Source organism: Carcharodon carcharias, chromosome 7 (assembly GCF_017639515.1).
Source record: "Carcharodon carcharias isolate sCarCar2 chromosome 7, sCarCar2.pri, whole genome shotgun sequence".
NCBI lineage: Eukaryota > Metazoa > Chordata > Chondrichthyes > Lamniformes > Lamnidae > Carcharodon > Carcharodon carcharias.
The window spans coordinates 168,186,931-168,209,829 of record NC_054473.1 but is presented as its reverse complement, the minus strand read 5'-3'; the positions used below and the strand labels follow the sequence as shown (position 1 = coordinate 168,209,829).

Genomic DNA, 22,899 nt, shown 5'->3' with positions numbered 1-22,899 from the left:
TTTCCTGGGTCACCTAATTTACATCTCCACTGGAAGTGAGATTCATGTGTTAATTGAACGAAATCTGTTGGGGTGTGTGGAAATTAGGGTGCAGCTTTTAAAAAGCCAGTTCTGGCTGAAGTTTGCAGCAGCAAGGAACAATGATAGCCTCGCTCAGTTGATTTTCTGCTAGCTGATCTATGTGTCTTAAGAATGCTCAACACAGGAGCAGCTGACAAAGGAGCTAGGGCAAAGCACAGAGGCAGAGAGGAACCCTTCCTCTGATGTGGACCTGCTAACCCTCTCGAAAGAAACAGCTCAGGAGACACAGGTTGGTGCATGTTCATGGCAGAAAACCTGCCAGTTAGGTCCCCTATGTCAAATGGACAAACGTGACGCTGATACTGAAAGCCAACCCTCTCACCCTCAGAATGCAGGTCTCTGTTAAAAAAAAGTCTTCTGTGGTTAGGGCATTGAACAAGTTAACAAGCCAGACACTCTTCCCTTTCTTCCTTGCTCATCCTTGGCATCGCACAAACTTCACCCTATTAACATTACAACTGCCTCTTCATAATTCACTCTGGGTAAGGGGGATACTAACGCAGGATCTTACAGTATGACTACGTATCTCCCTTAACACAGTTACTTGCAAGCACAGCCCTAAACCTTCTCTTTCACATAAACAGGATGATACCACGACATCTTTTACTTCAGGTGTCCCATGCTGCTATCTGAGCATCATTGGTATCAGCCCCAAAATGAGCCATAACTGTTTTCTACCCAATTGTGTTCTATTTCAGGTCCCAATTAATTGTGGATGGTGATTATTTATACTTAATGTTACAGAAGGTTCATGCATATATATTGTATGTTGAATAAAACATTTTTAAACAGTGTATAATTGTAACTCTTTGCTTCATAGATAAGTTAAAAAAATTCCTGTGATACCACTGACCAATGTTCCCTGTAAGCCAGGTTGTTCCATACAGCTATAAGGTTGGCATATACCCAGCAATGTGGAAGATTGCTCGGATATGTTCTGTCCACAAAAAGTAGGACAAATCCAACCTGGCCAATTACTGCCCCATCAGTCTATTCTTAATCATCAATAAAGTGATGAAAGGGGTAATCAACAGTGCTATCAAACAGCACTTGCTTACCAATAACCTGATCACTGAAGCACCGTTTGGGTTCCACCAGGGCTACTCAGGTCCTGACCTCATTACGGCCTTGATTCAAAGACAGGTAAAAGAGCTGAACTCAAGAGGTGAGGAGAGAGTGATTGTCCTTGATATCAAGGCCACGTTTGATCGAGTGTAGCATCAAGGAGCCCTAGCAAAACTAGAGTCAACAGGAATTAGGGGAAAGTTCTCTGCTGGTTGGAGTCATACTTAGCAAAAACGAAGATGGTTGTGGTTATTGGAAGTCAATCATCTCAGTTCCAGGATATCACTTCTCAAGGGCATTTAGGGATGGGCAATAAATGCTGGCCTAGCCAGCGACGTCCATATCCTGTAAATGAATTAAAAAAAAAATGTCCTAGGCCCAAACATTTCCAAATGCAGCAAGACCTGGACAATATCCAGGCCTGGGCTGACAATTGGTGAGTCACATTCATGCCACACAAACGTCAGGCAATGACCATCTCCAATGAGAGAGAATCTAACCATCATCCCTTGACATTCAATGGCACTACCATTGCCAAATTCCCCACTATCAACATCCTGGGAGTTACCATTGACCAGAAACTGAACTGGACCAGCCATATAAATACTGTGGCTACAACAGCAGATCAGAGGCTAGTAATCGTGCAGTGGGTAACTCACCTCCTGACCTCCTTCAAAGGTTGTCCACCATCTACAAGGCATAAGTCAGCAATGTGATGGAATACTCTCCACTTGCCTGGAGGAGTGCAGCTCCAACAACACTGAAGAAGGTTGACACCATTCAGTACAATGCAACGCATTTGACTGGCACCACATCCACTCCCTCAATCACCAATGCACAGTAGCAGCAGTGCATCGCAGGAATTCACCGAGGCTCCTTAGACAGCACCTTCCAAACCCACATCCACTACTACCTAGAAGGACAAGGGCAGCAGGTAGATAGGAACACCACCACCTGGAAGTTTCCCTCCAAGTTACTCAACATCCTGATTTGGAAATATATTGCTGTTCCCTCACTGTTGCTGGGTCAAAATCCTGGAACTCCCCCTAACAGCACTGTGGGTGTACCTACACCACATGGACTGCAGCGGTTCAAGAAGGCAGCTCACCACCACCTTCTCAAGGGCAATTAGGGCTGGGCAATAAATGCTGGCCTAGCCAGTGATGCCCACATCCCACAAATGAATAAAAAAACCTTGCAGGTTCTTGTGCATGTCACACACACTAGTCACCCCCTTTAAGCTGCTGTGTGTGCCAGAATACACCAAGAGATTTACAGGGGCTGGACATTTAAAGAAATCACTCAAGCACTCCAAAAGAAAATTAGTGGGAACATTGCAACTGGCCATCAGAAAATCAGCAGATTAATTTTAAAGGAGTATTCATATAAAGTTCTGGGCCAGAATTTTACATCCTGCCGACAGGCGTGTTCCCGATCCAAACAGACGCGAGATGCTGTCAGGTGACCATCCCAATGTCATCGCACACTAGCGCAATATTTCGTTCGGTGGGCACGCGCAAAAGTTGGAAGAGCTTCCGCCGACAATTAAGCAGGCAATTAAGCTCATTAATGGCCCAATTGTAAGCGATTTTTTATGGCCCTTCCAACCTCACAGTTGGCAGACACGAATCGGCCAAGCGGGCTTTACGTTTTTGATAAAACCTCACCCAAGGGCGGGATGAAATCTCCATCAGGATATAAAATAAACAAGAAACATCTGAGGGCTGTTTTTTTTAATGAGGTCTGCTTTCAGGTGCTTGATTATGCTGCATGGATATTTTTTGCAGCATTTTTGGGCTCTCTTTTATTACTTGTAGGTCTGCAGCTCCCTGAGGTACCTGTCTGCCTTCAGGGAGCTCAGTGGAAGCTCTCACTAGCGGCCATAGTGACGTCAGCGCCCGCCCTCTTCCTACCCCCAGCGGCAGTGCTGAGCACTTTCTCAGGACGCATTTCAAGCTGGCTGGCTGTTAATTGGCCTGATCGCGCGCGCTTGATGAATGCCAAATTCAGGCCCAGAAATAACGAAACTTGTTAGACCCATTTGTGTGTTTGATGTTGGCTTGGGTGTGTTGATAGCATGCCCAGATCCCACCCCAGAACTCCCCGCACTGACAAACTTCTGTTGTCAGAAATGTTGTCCTTTAGATGAGTCATTAAATCAAAGTCCCAGACGATCAATCCACCATTTTTGGTGGCCTCCGGCCCTTCTCGGAAGGAAAAGCAGGACTTTCTGTCGGTGACCAGGTCAATAATCCTTTCTAAAGCAATGTCTCAGAAGTACTTGTAGTATCTTGCTGTGTGCAAAATGGTTAACACACCTGCCTACCTTAATATTTACTAGATCTTCCACATAATTCATTAAATTCAGAACGTAAGAGCAGGGGTAGGTCATTCAGCCCCTCAAGTCTCCTGTGCCATTCGATTAGACCATGACTAATTTGTACCTCAACTCTCCCCATTTTTTGAGATGTTTCTGAGGTGTAACAAGTTATTTAATGCAAGTCCTTTTTAAGAAAAAAACTGGTCAGGATGTTATTCCTGTTGACATAGAATTTTTTGAAAAATCATAGTTTTCATTCTATAAATAGCTGGGGACAAATAGAATTCAGTTCTTCTGGCACTTTTTGTTATCCAATGTAAATAATATAAATAACTGTTTGGAACTGTTGCCTAATGAGATTTGTATCAATTAACAAAAAACGGCAGGGATGCAATCTCATCGCTAAGATTTTCTTTAAACATAATCCTGGAACAGTTGTAGGCAAGGTTATAAAATAAATGGATGTGCTTTACTTTGCAACTAGTAAAAGGATTTTCATCTCTCCATTCAGCTGAGAAAGGATCAAGTCAATTGCAGAAGGAATGTCCTTGTGAATCACCGACAGCAGGTACAGGTTTTCCACACTGCACTTATACCACAGATGATCAGGGCAAGAACAGAGTGCTACATGGGACTAGGTATTTACCTTCTGTGAAGTCTGGAATCAGAAATCTGAAAGCACCATGGAGAGGTGAAAGACATGAAGATAATAATAGATTAGGAGGCAAAACATTGAGAAACTCAGAGACACTTTGGGGAATTAAAAATAAGACACAAGAGTCAAGAAACTGTAAATGGAGGCTGAGGCAAGATAGAAAAAGGCAGAATGGTGGAAAAACAAACTTGTAAGTTGTAAATTCAAGTGGGGCAAAATTTGATAGTCTCCGAAATCAGGCATGAGGATCGCGAAGTGTGATTAACCATGTCTGTTAAATGCAGCACAGACAGCATGTGAACCCACCTGCTATTTGACATCATTGCACTGTCCACCCAGTGCTAATTGTGCTGTTGATTGGCTGGAATGGCTAGCACCAGCTAAAGTTAGCCTGCACCTCTTACTGGGGAGGTGCATTGTGGCTAAAGTGGATGCTAGAATTCCTTTGTTATCTGGTCATGCAAAAACAGATGAATGGCACAACATGGGATGGAACAAACTTTTTGTATATTGCTCTGCATATCTTGGTGGAAGAGGCGCAACTGAGATGTCCTGCATCCACAGAGGGCCAGGAGTTCCCCAGACACACACTCAGAAGGCAGGGAAGCAGATAGCCATGCTGCAAGATATTCAAAGATCTCACAAAAGTGGTCAAGGTCCATGAATACATCTTCAAATACTATATCCCACCAACTGTACCACTAGCCTCAGACACTGCTCAATTCACCACGCCTTCTTCACTCACCTACCAACAATCTCCATCAATGAGGACTCATATTTGATATTCATACTGCATCCTCACATAGTTAGCAGATTTTTAAAAAAATATTCATGGGATGTGGATTTCGCTGGCTAAGTATTTATTGCCCATCCTGAATTGCCCTTGAGAAGATGATAGTGAGCTGCCTTCTTGAACAGCTATAGTCCATGCAGTGTGGGCATACCCACAGTGCCATTGGGGAGGGAGTTCCAGGACTTTTACTCAGTGACAGTGAAGGAACGGTAATATATTTCCAAGCCAGGGTGGTGAATGGCTTGGAGAGGAACTTCCAGGTGGTGATGTTCCCATGCATCTACTGCCTTTGTCCTTCTAGATAGTAGCGGCCGTGTGTTGGAAGGTGCTGTCTAAGATGCCTCAGTGAGTTTCTGTAGTGCATCTTGTGGATCGTGCACATTGCTGCTATTGTGCATTGGCGGTGGAGGGGGGGGGTGTTATGTGGATGGGGTGCCAATCTAATGGGCTGCTTTGTCCTGGATGGAGTCAAGCTGCTTGAGTGTTGGAACTGTATTCATCCAGGCAAGTGGAGAGTATTCCATCACACTCCTGACTTGTGGTGCAACAATGGGCCTGAGAGCTGGCAGCTAGGAGAGGGGGCAAGGATAATGCAGATTAACCTTCCAGAGGGTAAGGTCGCACATGAATTGTGCTGCAGAGGACGCAGATGAGGACTTTGATGGGGCAGTCTATAGAAGAAATATGATGGTTACACACAACAAAATGCTTGATGCATTGTAAAACCTGCCAGAAAATCTGTAGTCAAAGTCAAGAACCATGGAGGAGTCCGGCACCAACTTGGCACAGGGTTTTGCTCAGACCTTGGAGCCCACCCTTTCCATCATGGAAATAGTGACCATCTCCACCTGCACCCTTATGAACCCGATCGTGATGGAGTGCCTGATGGCTGACACCTCAGCTTCCATTGCAGCAAAAGCAACTCCCACAAGAAGTCTGAACACTGCAGTGGAAGATCAGACTGCTGCCATCATGGCTGTGAATACCAGTATTCAAACGGACTTACAGGGCGTCACAACAAATTACTGGGATTGCTGAAGTGCTACCCAAGATATGTAGTGACTCCATGGAGCATTTTTATCTGCTGTCCTCTTTCAAGAAGACAGCATTTGTCCTCCCATCACTATCACTTAGCCAATAACCTTGCTGTTGCTAACCAGACTGCTGCCACCTATGCATGATTGTGCAGTCCACAGCTGTGCCTGGTAGGTCCAAAGTTGCTTGCAGGAGTCCTCAAAGTCCATCTGCAGTCTCCTCTACTGAAAGACAGCAGCCCTCCATCAGACATGCTGCAGCAATTGGGATGGCATTGCATAGAGGCACTAGGGCAGGAAAAGACGCATGGAAGAAAAGCACTAAGGGAAGGCACAAGGTTGATTGTTGATCTTTGTTTGTGATATGGAATGGCCTAATTTATAAATTTGATTTAAAATGTTTATTTTTGTGGTGGCTTTTACTTTTGTATTGTGGCCAAGTCAACACTGTGATGGTCAGTGACAGAGGGAAAGTAAGGTACAGGACCTTACTGTCCTGTTGGTGAATGGGGAATTGGGGTTGTTAGCTTGCTCAGTTGAGCTCTTCTTGGGCAGCCTGGCTGTAAAGGGGATAGGCTGCCTGCTCTCACCCTCTTTCTCCTGCTTAGTTATTCACCATATTGTTGGTGGTGAGGCTATCCTCTCATGATGGCTAGGTTGTACAGTATTCAGAATCTTGACACTTGCTCTTGTCAAATGCCACAGGGCTCCTCCAGGCATTGTTTTAAGCACCCCCATGGTTTGCACTATCATATCTCATGTATCAGCATGGTTTTCATTGTACGCATGCTGTACATGTGTTCATAAGTTGCAAATGGAAGTCATTCACCATGTTGTCAGCAGATAGCTGTTGTCACCCCCTAGCCAGCCTTTGGTTTGCTGTGGTGGCTTAAATGGAGGTGGCACAGCAGACTGCGATATTTTGAAGGCATCGTAACTGCTGCTAGGATACCAGTTATTCTCTGCTCATGTCCACACATCAGGTGAGGAAGTGGAATCCCTTTTGGTTGCTTTACTGGTTAGAGGTGACATGCAGCATCACGAAGTGATGTTCTTGCATTCAATGGCACCTTAAACATGAGGATGCTTGCAGTTCCTAACACAGCTATGAAGTCCCTCTGCTGTTGCTGTCTGGAAGAGGGAATGACCACACTCATATAACAATGGAGGGCAAATTGTGAGCTGTCGCAAAAATTGCCCTTTCCAGCCTGGAAGGAGCCTGGTACATACAAGTTAATTACCACAGTCACACGGTCATCGCCACTGGCAATGCAATCACAGCCCTGTTCCAAGGTAGAAATTGTAGCTGCAGCAAATAGCTGATTTCAGTGAGGCCATCCTTACTGAAGTGCAAATGTCTCACACACTTTTTCTTATGAGGCTCAGGTAGGAGAATTGCTCCCTGAACACCTGGTGTGGATTTAGTCTCCTGCTGACAGCCCTTCTCCCTCGACCTCCTCCTCCCTCTTCCAGCAGTTTGTCTTTCTCTGGGTGCCCTCTGTTCATTCTCCAGGACATTCTGTATTCCCTGTCTGAGAGCAAGTGGTCTGTGCAGAAGCCTTGAAGTCAGCAAAAGTCCCTCAGGCACCTGCCACACCACTTTGCACAGGTTTTCACAACTTGAAACAACTATAGAAAGAACCAAGCAGCTGTAGAATTGAAGCAACAGTCAGAAGACATGGATTGATAATCCCTTTAAATAGCACTAGTAAAGGCTCCTTCCTGCTGCTGCATTTTCAGCTGTGCAAGTTTGAGAGGGCATTAGGTAAAGCGTTAAGCTACAAAATGGCATTGCTGGTGTCATGATCTGCCTGTTCTGCACATTTCTGGTGGCCAATCACTGCACCTGAGCAAACACTCACCAAAATAGGGTCTGCTTTACTTGCCACAAAAGTGCATACTCATACTATCAACGTCACTGTGGACACAAAATGGCACCCTTAGCATCCAAACAACTGGTCTGAATTTTGCGCTAATACAATCTGTGATCTTTGCAACCTCAGTGGCAAATTTATTGTACCAACATTATTTAAGATTCAGGGAGGATCAGTACAAGGATATTCCTGAACTACCTCCTGCAAGTGGCCAAGGAACTCATTCCAGTATCACAGTGTGGGTTTTGCCCTTTTGAGAGGCACCACAGTTATGATCGTCATTGCACCGCATATTCAAGAAACAAATCTAACTGCTGTAGATGGCCTTTTTAAAACTCACAAAAGCCCTTGACTCTATTGACTATGAGGGCTTATCCTCCTTAATTTTGGCTGCAGTCAGGAACTTGTCAACATTCTCTGCCTACTCCACAATGACATGCGAACTGTGATCCTCATCAACGGATCTGTCACAAGCCCCATCTCACTGAAAACTGGGGTCAAACAAGACTGTCATTGAACTGACCCTCTTCTCAATTTTCCTTGCTGCAATACCTTATCTCCAGCAAATTACTCACAACCATGGAGATAATGTACAGACAGATGGGAAACTGTTCAATCTATGCTCCCTTCAATCCAAAACAAAAATAACTCCAATCTCAATCATTTTTTTTTTATTATTCATTCATGGGACGTGGGCTTCGCTGGCTGGATCGGCATTTATTGCCCATCCTCATTGCCCTTGAGAAGGCGGTGGTGAGCTGCCTTCTTGAACCACTGCAATCCATGTGGTGTAGGTACACCCACAGTGCTGTTAGGAAGGGAGTTCCAGGATTTTGACCCAGTGACAGTGAAGGAACGGCGATATATTTCCAAATCGGGATGGTGAGTGACTTGGAGGGGAACCACCAGGTGGTGATGTTCCCATCTATCTGCTGCCCTTGTCCTTCTAGATGGTACTGGTCGTGGGTTTGGAAGGTGCTGTCTAAGGAGCCTTGGTGAATTCCTGCAGTGCATCTTGTAGATGGTACACACTGATGTTACTGTGTGTCGGTGGTGGAAGGAGTGAATGTTTGTGGATGTAGTGCCAATTAAGTGGGCTGCTTTGTTCTGGATGGTTTCAAGCTTCTTGAGTGTTGTGGGAGCTGCACTTATCCTGGCAAGTGGGGAGTATTCCATCACACTTCTGACTTGTGTTTTGCAGATGGTGGACAGGTTTTGTGGAGTCAGAAGGTGAGTTACCCGTCACAGGATTCCTAGCCTCTGACAACCTACAGCTTCAATATGCAGATGACGCTAGTGTGCGTGCTCACTCAGAAACTGAACTCCATATCATTGTTGAATCCTCTGAAGTATATCCGAAAATGGGCCTTTCACTAAACATCCAGCAAACTAAGGTCCTCTTCCAGCCAGCTCTCACAGTAAAACACCTGTACCATTAATTAAGATCAACGGCAAGATCCTGGAAAACATGAACCATTTCCCGTATTTTGGGAGCCTCCTCTCAATGAAGGCAGGCGTGGACAACAAAATTCATCATCGTCTCCAATGTGTCAGCTCAGCCCTTAGTCAAGTGAGGAAAAGAGTATTTGAGGACCAGGATCTCAAGCCTAAGACTAAAGTCATGGTTTACTGGGCAGCAGTGATCCCCATGCTCCTACGTGTTTCGGAAACTTGGAAAACCTACAGCAGGCACCTTAAAGCATTGGAGATGTACCACCAGCAGTGCCTTCACAAGATCCTCCAAATCTGTTGGCAAGAAAGGTGGTTCAACAGTAGCGTGCTTTCCCAAGTCAACCTGCTCAGAATCGAGGTGCTAATCACTCAAAACAATTCTGCTGGGCGGACCATGTCATTTGCCTGCCATCAAACCTTGAAGCAATTGTTTACTCGGAGCTCAGTCACAGCAGGAGACTCCCAGGAGGTCACTTGGAAACGCTTTAAGGATGTCTTCAAAGCATCCATGAAGAGGTCAAACGTCCCTGCTGACTCATGGGAGTTCCTGGCTTGTGACCAACCAAAATGGAGAAGTTTTGTTTGGGAAGGCACTGAGCACTTTGAAAGGTTTCATCGGAAATTTGCAGAGGTGAAGTCGAGGCATCGGAGGGAGTGCACCAGCCTCTAAACGACCCATCTATCCAACTCTTCAGGCACCACCCATCCCACATGTGGCAGAATCTGTAGATCATGCCACTTATCAGCCATTTCAGAACCCATCAAATGGAAATCATTCTCGACCCTGAGGGACTGCCTAAAAGAAGGATTCAGGAGAGACAGTTTGTGAAGCAACAAGGGTCAGTAGTTTGGGTAGAAATGGAAAGAAATCCATTTGATTTAAATAACCATTAAAGGACTCTTATAAAGAATGATAGGGCACAATGTCAGAAGATGATTTTCCTGTGATTTCTTTTCTAAGTCTAGTCCTTTCATTTCTATTGGCCACATGCAGTGTGACTGCTGTAGAAAGTACAATGCATTTTCAATTTACCATTCAATCTCGCTGTCTATTTTGTTCTACACAAGTGTTTAATAGCACACTAAATCAAAGATAATTACATGATATTTACTGTAAAGTGCTTCAAGGTACCAGAGAATTAAAATGTGATCTTTTCAACCCCATTTTATAAAAGCTGCCAATCTTTAAAGAACTTATACAGTTCTGTTACATTCATTTTATAAGCTTCATCAGAGATATTAATACTGAATACATAACCAATTCTTAAATTTTCATTTCTTAAATATCTGTTTTGGAATTGTAAAATGTATAAGTACTGTGTGAAGAATATTTTCGCAAAGACACAAAAGGTTGCAAATTCTCTGCTGATTCCAACATTGTGAAATTTTAGTTTGTGCGTCTCCATAGAAACCACACATTTAGCGATAAGCTATTACTAATTCTACAATTTGTTCGATAAGATAGTTAGGTGGGGTGTGTGCTGCACATGGAATGTGTCAGCTGATTCCATATTCAACCATAACAGAATACAACAAAACATTCTAATTGTGGAATGCTGCATTTTTAGAAGTGATTCAAGAGTGCAGTTTCAGAGGCAAGGCAGTGATTTCTGATAACTGGAATTTATGTAAAGAGGCAAGATTAAGAAACGAGGCTCTTCTTCTTTGGTGAACAGGGGATTACAAGGCAATTTATTTGAAATTTCAAGATTATGGCGGCAGTGATAAAAACCATGAACATTTTCTTCCACTTCCCTACAATGTAAACCCTTTACTAGCTTCCTAAGTATACAGGAAATGTTTTCTATTATGTGAGCAGTGCCATTTCAGTTGATGTGGTTAAATTGTTCATTGATGAAAAGGCCCAAAATATCCAGTGACACAATTTGAATATTAGGAAGTTAGTAGCAAGAAGTTAGAAGGAACAAGGTTTATACAGAGGATAATAGATTTGTGGCATAGGTTATTAAGGAAACACCATTGAAATGAGCAATGTCATTGAGATAAACAGGCAAATGTGGTACAATTGCACAGGGGAAAGTCAGGTAGGTACTGCTATTACCTAGTAAGAGACATAATTGTTGGGCATAAGCAGCTTTTCCGTATTCCAAAATTTCTTCTTTCCTAGTTAAGATATCGTTATGTAGCAACTTTTAGTCAGGTAGTCTACACTCCCAAATCCTCTACCTTCCTGCTGTTCCACCACCACCCCAGGCTTGACTCCCTCTTAGAAAAGCCTACAGCTTCCCTCAGTGTCGCTGGTAGCCTCCAAAGGGGTGATCAAGGGCACTTGCACTGCCTCCTAACAAGCAGCAACACAAATTGCCCATCTGACTCTCGCTGACATTCCCACACAACATGTCCACATAACCTTACCAATCTCCTTCCCCTCTAACTCATCCCTCACAGTTCAGATCCTATGAACTCTGCCAGTGGATCAACTATTACCACCTTTTCTAGATCTCCTTCCAGACCATCCATCCACCAATGAACAAAGCCCTTACCATCCAACAGTTCAGGTTTTCCAACGGGTCCAGGGTTACACCAATAGTTACAAAGAGAAAGTTAGAAGAATTAAAACCTCTTCTAACTTCTGGGTAGCTTTTGTTAACACTCAGAATGACCCCCATGCGTTTCCCCCAACACCCTAGACCCACCTCCCCCCAATCTCTGACTCCCCCGACCACAACCTCCAAGCCCTTGACCTCTGACCCCGGCCCACCCACCCCGAACTCCGCCCCCCCAGCTTTCGCCTTCCAACTCCTACACACCCAACCTCCATCCCCCGCAGCCTTGACCCGCTCCCCCAACCTCCAACAACCTCCAGCCCCAACCCCCACCGCCAACTCCCTCATCCCTGACCTCCAGACCCTCCAACCATGGATCTCCAACTTCCCCAACCCCACAACCTTCAAACTCCCGCCCATGACCTCCAATGCCCCCACAACTGACTGTCCTCAGGTCCTACCTCCAACCCAGCCCCCGACAACATGACCTCCAAAACCCAACCCCCGACCCACCCCCCGATCTCTGACCCGCCAACCCCTCCGACCTCTGAACCACACACACCCTTGACCTCCTAACCACTTCCACACCTCCCCGACCTCTGACCCCCCACCTCTGATTCCCCTGCCCGCTGACCCCAACCACCCCACCCAACCTCTGACACCCCCTACCCCCCTGACCTCCTAGGCCAGCATTTATTTCCCATTCTTAATTGTCCTTGAGAAGGTGGTGATGACTTGTGTTCTTGAACCACTGCAGTCCATGTGGTGTAGGTACACCCATAGTACTGCCCTTGCACTTCAGGATTGCGGAGGTTGCAGGTTTGGGAGGTGCAGTCAAAAGACTACACCTTGGTGAATTCCTGCAATGCATCTTGCAGATGGTACACAATGCTGCCACGTGCATCGTTGGTGGAGCGAAGGAATGTTTGTGGATGGAGTGCCAATCAAGCGGGCTGCTTTTTTCCTGGATGGTGTCAAGCTTCTTTAGTCTTGTTGGAGTTGGACTCATCCAGGCAAGTGGACAGTATTCCATCACACTCCTGACTTTTGCCTTGCAGTTGGTGGACAGGCTTTGGGGAGTCAGGAGGTGAGTTATTTGCTGCAGAATTCCCAGCTCCTGACCTGTTGTTGTAGCCACAGTATTTATATGGCTGGTCCAGTTAATTTTCTGGTTAATGGTAATTCCCAGGATGTTGATAGCGGGGGATTCAGTGATGGTAATGTCATTGAGTGTCAAAGGGAGATGATTAAATTGCCTGATACTTGTGTGGTGCGAACGTTACTTGCCACTTATCAGCCTAAGCCTGAATATTACCTAAGTTTTGCTGCATATGGACAAGAGCTGCTTCAGTAGCTGAGGGATTGCAAAAGGTGCTGAACATTGTGCAATCATCAGAAAACATCCTCACTTCTGACCTTATGATGGAAGGAAGGTCACTGATGAAGCAGCTGAAGATGGTTGGGCCCAGAACCCCACCTTGAAGAACTCCTGCAGTGATGTCCTGGGACCAAGATAATTGATCTCCAACAACCACAACCGTCTTCCTTTGTGCTTGGTATGACTCCAACCAGTGGAGAATGTCCTCCCTGAGTCCCATTGACTCCAGTTTTGCTAGGGCTCCTTGATGGCACACTTGGTCAATGCTGCCTTGATGTCAAAGGCAGTCACTTTCATCCCACCACTTGAGCTCAGTTCTTTTGCCCACGTTTGGACCAATACTGTAATGGGGTTAGAAGCTGAGTTGTCGTGGTCCTGGAGGAACATAAACTGAGCATCATAGTGCAGGTTATTGCTGAGTGAGTGCCACTTGACAGCATTCTCAAAAGCACCTTCCAATACTTTACTGATGATCGAGAGCAGACTGATGGACTGGGTATATCCTGCTTTTTGTGGACTGGACACACCTTGGCAATTTTTCACATTTTCAGGTAGATAACAATGTTGTAGCTGTACTGGAACAACTAGGGTTGGGGCGCTCATTGTTCTGGAGCATAAGTCACCAGTACTATTACCGGAACGTTGTCAGGGCTCACAGTTTTTGCACTATCCAGTGCTTCCAGCCATTTCTTGATGTCACATGGAGTGAGTCGAATTGGCTGAAGACTGGCACCCGTGATGCTGGGGACCTCTGCAGGAGGACGAGATGGATCATCCACTCAGCACTTCTGGCTGAAGATTGTTGTTAATGATTCAGCCTCGTGTTTTGCACTGATATGCTAGGCTCCCTGGTCACCAAGAAGGTGGGTGCTTGTGATGCCTGCTCCTCCAGTGAGTTGTTTAATTGTCCACCGCCGTTTATGACTGGATGTGGCAGTACCGCAGAGCTTAGATCTGATCTGTTGGTTGTGGAATCGCTCAGCTCAGTATATTGCATGGTGCTTCCGCTGTTTGGCAGGCAAGTAGTGTTGTAGCTTCACCAGACTGACCCCTCATTTTTAGGTATGCCTGGTGCTGTACTTGGCATGCTCTCCTGCACTCTTTATTGAACCAGGGTTGATCCCCTGGCTTGATGGTAATGTTAGAGTGGAGTATATGCCAGGCCATGAGGTTACAAATTGCAGTTGTATGTAATTCTGTTGCTGATGGCCCCCAGCGCCTCATGGATGTCCAATTTTGAGTTGCTGGATCTGGATGATCTATCCCTTTTAGCACGGTGGTAGTGTCACATAACACAATGGAGGGTATCCTCAATGTTAAGACACGACTTTGTCTCCACATGGACCGTGCAGTGATCATGTCAACCAATACTGTCATGGACGGATGCATCTGCGACAGTTTGGTTGGTGACGATGAGATCAAGTAGGTTTTTCCTTTATTCTCCCTTCAAAGTGGTTCCCTTACTACCTGCTGCAGACCTAGTCTAGCAGCTTTGTCAGTTAGGATTTGGCCAGCTCAGACAGTAGTGGTGCTACCAAGCCACTCTTGGTGGTGCGCATTGAAATCCCCCATCTAGAATATATTCCGAGCCCTTGCCACCCTCAGTGCTTCCTCCAAGTGACCTGATGACATGAGATTTCATGGGGTCCAGAATCGATGATGAGGACTCCCAGGGCAACTCCCTTCCAACTATATATCACTGTGCCACTACCTCTGGTGAGTCCATCTTGCTGGTGGGATAGGACATACCCAGGGATGGCGATGGTAGTGCCTGGGACATTTTCTGTAAGGTATAATCCCATAAGTATGTCTATGGAATGTTGTCAGGCTGTTGCTTGACTAGTCTGTGGGACAGTTCTCTCAATTTTGGCATAAGCTTCCAGATGTTAGCAAGGAGGACTTTGCAGGGTTGATGGGGCTGGGTGCATCAGTGTCATTTTCAGTGCCTAGTTCGATACTGGGTGGTCCGACAAGTTTCATTCCTTTAATACGTTGTAGAGATTTATTACAACTGGGTGTCTTGCTAGGCCATCTCAGACGGCAGTTAAGAGTCAACTGCATAGCTGTGGGTCTGGAGCCACATGAAGGCCAGACCAGGTAAGGATGGCAGATTTCCTTCCCTAAAGGGCATTAGTGGGCATTAAAGCCAGGTGGGTTTTTACAACAATTGACAATCATTTCATGGTCACAATTACCGAGACTAGTTTTTAATTCCATATTTATTAACTGAATTTAAATTCCACCAGCTGTCCTTAGAGCATTAGCCTCTGAATTGCTAGTCCAGTGACAATACCACTACACCATTGCCTCCCTCAGTACCCTAACTCTGAAGTCCAGGACATTACAATTTGACAAGATGCCACATCAAAGGTTATTATACAAAATAAGAGCTCATGGCATTTGGGATAATGTATTAGCATGAATAGAGGATTGGTTAGCTAACAGGAAAGACAGAGTAGACATGAATGGATCATTTTCGATTGGCAAGATGTAACGAGTGGAGTGCCACAGGGATCAGTGCTGGGTCCTTAATTATTTACAATCTATATTAATGACTTGGATGATGATGTGACCAATGCAGTTGGTAAAGCGGAGGTATTTAAAAAATCCCAGAGGAAAACTTTAAACAACTGTCATAACCAATAACTTTAAGTGCTATGTTTGAGATGTGACTCTAAACTCAGGAATCAGACCATCAGTGGTTGAGGTTTTACATTAAACTAAATGAAGCATTTTATTAATTTACACAGGTTAAAATATATGTACACATGACTACAAATTACTATTATCATAACTTTCAACAAATTCCCAAACTAATCTCCATTAAGCCAACAGCAACCCATAGACTTAACCAAACACCAGGCAAAGCATTTTCATCTTACAAATTCAAAACAAGGGTCTTTTCACTGTGGAGTCAGTTGGAGGCTTGCAGCTGCCTTTTTATCTTACGTTGCCTCTGCTCTGCACACCCGAAAACTACTGAAATTATACTTACCAACACTGATTGAATTCAAATTCTCATTGTCTCACCAGTCTCTTTGAACCTTACATTTTAACAATGAAACCCCTCTCATTGTACCAATGTTATTAGTAATATAAATACATTGTTTGGTAGCTGTTAGAAAGGCATCAAGTTTTCGCCCCACTTCTTGAATGCTCTATTCAAAAAATGCAAATGCAAGCTATCTTTCTTCTATATCAAAACCAGTACCCATCAAAGCACCCAGACTAGCTGACTTTAATCCAATTAAGACATATCCACAGATTAAACCTCTATTTTAAAAGAAAAATATTTTCCAATATACATTAATAGCTTCATGACAGATGACGGGTTTGAATATAAGGTTGCTAAATTTGCCAATGACATAAAGGTAGGAAGGAACGTAAGTTGTGAAGAGGACATAAGGAGTCCACAAAGGGATGTAGATAGGTTGTCAGTGGGAAAAAACTGGCAGATGCGGTATAATGTGGGAAAATGTGAACTTGTCCACTTGGCAGGAAGAATAGAATGGCAGTATACTATTTAAATGGAGCGAGATTGCAGAACACTGTGGTACACAGGGATTTGGGTATCCTGGTACATGAATCACAAAACGTTAGTATGCAAGTACAAGTGATTAGGAAGACAAATGAAATGTTGTCATTTATTGCAAGGGGAATGAAATATTAAAGTAGGGCTGTTTTCCTACGGTTGTATAGGGCATTGGTGTGACCACATTGAGAGTTCTGTGTACAGTTTTAGTCTCCTTAATTAAGAAAGGACATAATTGCATTTGAAGCAGTTCAGAGAAGGTTCACTTGACTGATTCTTGGAATGAGGGGGTTATCCTATGAGGAAAGGTTGGACAGGTTGGGCCTATAACCATTGGAGTTTAAAAGAATGAGAGGTGATCTTATTGTAATACTTAAGATCCTTAAGGGACTTGATAGGGTATATGCTGAAAGCATGTTTCCCCTTGTGGGAGAGACTAGAACCAGTGGACACAGTTTAAAAATAAGGGGTCTCCCATTTAAGATAGAGATGTTGTCAGGGTTAATTTCTAAAATTTAAAAAATTGGACATAGTCCTTAAAATGGCCAAAGCTAGGTCTGTATGTGACCCTGAAAAAATTGAGCTATTTGGCAGTTTCAAAGAAGTTTACACCTTGTTATCTCTGAAGACACCCCAAACACCATCCCTCTCCCACTGCACTCCCTGTGGGTTGCACAGACCAAATTCAAAGAGAACTATACAAAGGCCATCTGCATTCCAGATCCCAGGCTAGCCAACTGGAGTCTACTAGTCTTCTAGGAAAAATAGCCCTGCAAACTTCCTTTCAATTTTTAATGGCTGGGACATTTAACCATCTCAGGGGCCTAGACAAAGAATACTTGTCCTTTGTCAAAGGTGATGTGTAGAGATGAGAGTTAAGTGGCATGAACTTCTAGCTGGTGGAACCAGCAATATTGCCTTGTGGAGCTGCAAACCTCAGTCTGCCATCTTTACCATCTACCAAGCAGCAGCACAGAAAAGGGGCTCTGTCCAGGTTTGAATGCTTGGCCCCATCTACACTGTTTCTACTGGAACTTCTGAACATCTGTACCATCGCCTACAAGACTGAATCATCTCTGTGTAACTATTGCATCGTGGAAGTCAACTCTACTAGAAAAGTGAATTATCCAGCAACATATCAGCCTGGAAAGGAATACACCATTGGGCTTTGATTTTGGATGCCAGACTCATGTGAAACAATAATTCTTTTCTCTGAGGTCTTTGTCCTGTAAATCTTTCTTCCTCTATGTCTCTTTTATTGTATGAATGAAAAGGAGGCAACATTGCTGCCCTCATCCTGCGTTTGTGTGCAAATAGGATCCTTTTGCGTTCATACTATCTCAAGTTTGCTGTGAGATTATTAATGCATTAAAATTGGATCACACCAAAACTGAAGGGTTAGGAAATACGCCACCACTTATAAAGGAGGAAGCAAAGCAAAACACCTTTCTGTTTATGGATGGGTGGTAAATTAACCCCCCCTCCTGTCTGTAACAATGAGAATTTTTTTCTGTCGGAGAGTTGTGAGTCTGTAAAAGTCTTCCCCAGAGAGTGGAGACAGGGTCATTGAATATTTTTAAGGCTGTATTGGAAAGATTCTTGATTTTGAGGGAGTCAATTGTATAGGGGATAGGATAGAAAGTGGAGTTGAGGCCACAATCTGATCTTATTGAATGACAGAAAAAACTCAAGAGGCCAAATGAACTACCCTTGCTCCTATGTATGCCTTTCAAAAACATACACAGACATAAATAAATAAATTCATGCCAAGAGATTCCTTAGTTAACAATAAACAAGATGACCAACTTGATATTTTATTCCAATACTGTATGGCTAAAAATGGTGGTGTATACCATGTCACTATTTAAAAACTGTATTGAGGAATATTCTGATAGTTCTGATTAAAATGTTCATAAGGGTACTGAATGAACCCCATAAACTGGAAGTACAATCTCCCCACTTGTGATTCTTAAACAGCACCTGGGTCTTTGGATAGCATGTCACTTATCGGCCCAAGTCTGAAAGCTGCTCAGGTTTTGCTGCGTGTGTGCACAGACTGCTTCAGGTCATTGATGAAGCAGCTGAGGATGGTTAGGCCTAGGAAACTACCCTGAGGAATCCCTGTAGCACCTTCCTGGGACTGAGATCATTGGCCTCCAACAACCACAACTATCTTCTTTTGTGCTAGGTATGACTGTATTTGATGCCACACTCGGTCAAATGCTGCCTTGATGTCAAGTGCAGTCACTCGCACCTCACCTCTATAACTCAGCTCTTTTTTCAATGTTTGGAGCAAGGCTGTAATGAGGTCTGGAGCTGAGTGGTCCTGGCAGAAGCTAAACTGAGCATCAGTGATCAGGTTATTGGTGAGTAAGTGCTGCTTGATAGCACTATCGATGGCATGGTCCATCACATTGCTGATGCAATTAAGGATGGACTGATGGTGCGGTAATCTGCTAATTTGGATTTCTCCTGCTTTTTTTGTGGACAGGATATACTTAGGCAATTTTCTACTGTGTCAGTTAGGTGCCATGTTGAAGCTGTACTGGAACAGCCTGCGTTAGAGCCGTGGCTAGATTTGGAGCATATGGCTTCAACTCTACAGCCAGTATGTAGTCAGAGATAATAGCCTTTCCTATATCCATTGCACTCAGCCCCTTCCTTCTTGGAAAAATGCAAGAAATATTATACAACAAAGTTGCCATTCTTGTCTAGTGCATGTTGTGCACTCATCAGGGTGATGTTATTGAGTACTCAATGGAAGCAATATAACATAAGGAAGCATTAGATACATGAAAAGTGATGGATTTTATTTAATGTTCTCTGTGCAAGCAGTGCATTTTCACAATGGTATATACTTGTTTCGCAACTGGAATTGGCATGAGATGACTTCCAACACTGATATATACCCAGAGTGCTCAAAAAAGAAATAGTATTTTGTTAGTTTTTATTTTACATACCATTATCAGTTGCAAGAAATAAGGCTGTGTATTGACTGTCTTGAACGTAAGTAGATTCTCGATCCAAGGCTGCTCTGGTTGTAACTGTGCCATTTGCAGGATTGATCATCAGCCAGCCAGCAGGATCCTGAAACGGCGCAAACCTGAAAAAGGCAACATGTCCATTCTATTATCTTACAGATTAATTTTTAAAAAAATGTCAGAGATATGCATTAAATACTTAAGCTAAGTGACAATGGTTGAAATTTATCTTGTGAGTTTCAAGTATCCTCCACCATCATTCTTATCTCTACTTATTTTTGTGCTATTAATGTACAGGGTTATCTAAACCATGCAATGCATGTTAAATCATATCTCTAACCTTTTAGCTACTTCTGGTATCCAAAGTAATTATATTTGAACTTGAAACTCAAAAAGGAACAGTGAACAGAAACAGAAACCAGCTAACAGTCAAGTCTGAACATTTTATGTTCAGAAAATTTAATCCAACTGAAACTGAGCTCTTTTGCCACTGGAGTTGCAACAGCTGCAAATCGCCAATAATTTATCTAAATTATCAGCATGCTATTGGTATGCACTAGAATTACTACATAGCACAGTGCAGCAATTTATGACCTTGACTATGTCATTGGGTAACTTGGTTTGCACTCAGGCTCCCTCACACAACATAATCATGATGGTCTGTGCAGTAGAGTAACTTCTCAGATGCATTCTTTCAAGAGTGAGGACAAGGTCATTTTTTGTTGTGTTTTTAAATTATGTAAATGCTTAGAACCATATCACTTGACTGTTAATATAACAGTCTTCAACTTCTAATAACCTATTGACATTTATAAACCGACTTATCCTGGTTGTGGAATTCAAGAAATAGCTCAATAAATATGCCCTCATTGTTATCATATTTCAAGTTAAGTAGATATTAATCCAGCGTTCTAAAGCAATATTGTTCTGCTGATGAGCACCAAAGATACAAAGATGTCACAAATTCTGAACAGGCTAAACAGCTTACATTGTTGTGACAAAAATGCAACATTTTTGACTATCATGTTATTAGCTTCTTTTGAGTTAAAAAAAGTTATGGGTTCAAATCCTGCTCCAGTGGCTTGGGCATATAATCTAGGTTGACATTTCAGTGTAATACTGAACAAGTGCTGCATTGTCAAAGGTGCTGTCTTGTGGATGAGATCTTAAATTTGCTCCTGTCTTCCCTCTCAGGTGGATGTAAAATGTTCCATGGCACTATTCATGGAAGAGCAGGGGAATTCTCCCTGGCCACTATGTATTCCATCACAAACAGGTTATCTTGTCATCATCTTATTACTGTTTATGGGAACTTGCTGAGGGCATATTGGCTATTCTTACAATATTGTCCACACTTCAAAACAAGTGAAGAGGGCACTCAGTATAGTGATTACCTCCACCACACTGTGTTAACTCAACATTATTAAAATTACCCAGCTCTTCCTTGAGACTTTTCCCTGCCTGGTTGATGCTCTGTAACTACAAAGCTGAAAAAAAGAAACCTTTATTATTAAGAGCTTCCATCTTACTCAGGAGACTTCATGTCAATCCTCATCCAACAACCTGCTCTGAAAACTCTGCTCACATTTTTGACAGCTGTGAAAATTTCACCACAGCAGTAGTGACGATCCACAACATTCTAAATAAAACAATCCACAACATTCTAGTCAAAAACAAGTCAATTTGCCTTATCTCCCAATGTTAACTGATCCTTTAAAAAATTTCAGGAACCAGATCCACATCATTGCCAATAAACTAATCAGTTCTGCCATATCCTGTGTACCATGTTTCGTTGAAATTCTGCCATTAGTTTTTGAGATACATTGTTTACAAAGAGACTGACAAAAAGGGGTGGAAATATTACGTGCATCCACCTTCAATAGCGGAGGTAACAGTTCATTATGCGTAAAATGCTTTGAGACATCCTGAGGTCAATAGTGCTATATAAATGCAAATATTTCTTTCTTACTGTGGCACATGAATGGTTAAGAGCACCTTCACTGATCGTAAATGGTCCAACTTGTTTAGATATATGATAGCCCCAAAACAGGCATGGGAGTTTCAGCCAATATTGCAAAAGGGCTTTGGAACTGCCATTATGCCAGGATAAGTAAGCTTTTTGGTAAATATTTGGAATGTAAGGAGATCACGGGGAGGAGAAAGAAAAATTTGGAAGAAACGATGCCTAGCCCTCCATGATTTAAGAAGATTTTAGAATTATTTACAATAGGATATTCAGTACAAGTAAGATTTCTCTTAAGGGAATTAAATTTGGATTAATAAACCAATTGCTGCTCAGTTACCATAAACAGGTTATGATATATCTTCAATGTATACAGAATGAGAAAAAAATCTTTCCTGTTGCCAATTTGATGTTATTTTCTCCAAAGCAGTTCGTTCGGCAGTACACACTGCATTACTGGAAGGTCAATATGTGGCGGTTCTAGTCAAGCTGTGCTTGATAAATTAGAGCTGTCACTGGTGTGATTTAAGGGTCCTGTGTATGCCTTAAAGCTGTGTGCATCATGTGACTAAAAACCCATAATGGGCCAAAAGCCTTTTGGTACTTTACAGCCACACACACAAAAAAATAATATTTAGCCAATTTTTTTCATAAAAAGAGAAACGGAGCTGAAAAACAAGAAATATGCTTCAGTGGTTATAGAAATCATCATTTCTGTTAGTTTACAATGACAAACTTTGAAAGCTCAAAACATGAATAAATTTAGAGAGGTTGCTCTGAAAAGCTTATAACCCATACATTATTATTGCTGAAAAAAATACAAGCACTATTTACTTTGTGTTCCGATACTTTTCTACAGAATTCATATTTTTGGTCTTAGTTTTGTGTTTATCAAGGTAAGGATTGTCGATGATTGGGAATAAAGTACTGTTTTAAGCTTTGGGAAAGATCATGAGATCATAAGAAATAGGAGCAAGAGTGGGCCATTCAGCCCATTGAACCTGCTCTGCCATTCAATTAGATCATGATCTGATTGTGGCCTTAACTTCACTTTACTGCCTGTCCTCCATAACCCTTGACTCCCTTGTTAATCAAAAACCTGTCAAACTGAGCCTTGAAGATATTCAATGACCCAGACTCTACTTCTCTCTATGGAAGTGAATTCCAAAGGCTAATGATCCTCTGAGAGGGGAAATTCCTCCTTAACTCCATCTTAAATGGGAGATCTCTTATTTTTTATACTATGCCTCCTAGTGCTAGATTT

At 43.1% G+C, this 22,899-nt stretch overlaps 1 protein-coding gene across 2 annotated transcripts in view; it reads right to left on the bottom strand.

Annotated features, from left to right (window-relative positions):
* cdh13 (cadherin 13, H-cadherin (heart)) overlaps positions 1 to 22,899 on the bottom strand; it is a 1,064,070-nt gene that overhangs the window by 30,650 nt on the left and 1,010,521 nt on the right. For both annotated transcript variants that reach the window (XM_041191002.1, XM_041191003.1), the window contains exon 11: positions 19,652 to 19,794. In XM_041191002.1, the coding sequence (XP_041046936.1) occupies positions 19,652 to 19,794 (143 nt within the window). The remainder of the gene's footprint in view (positions 1 to 19,651; positions 19,795 to 22,899) is intronic.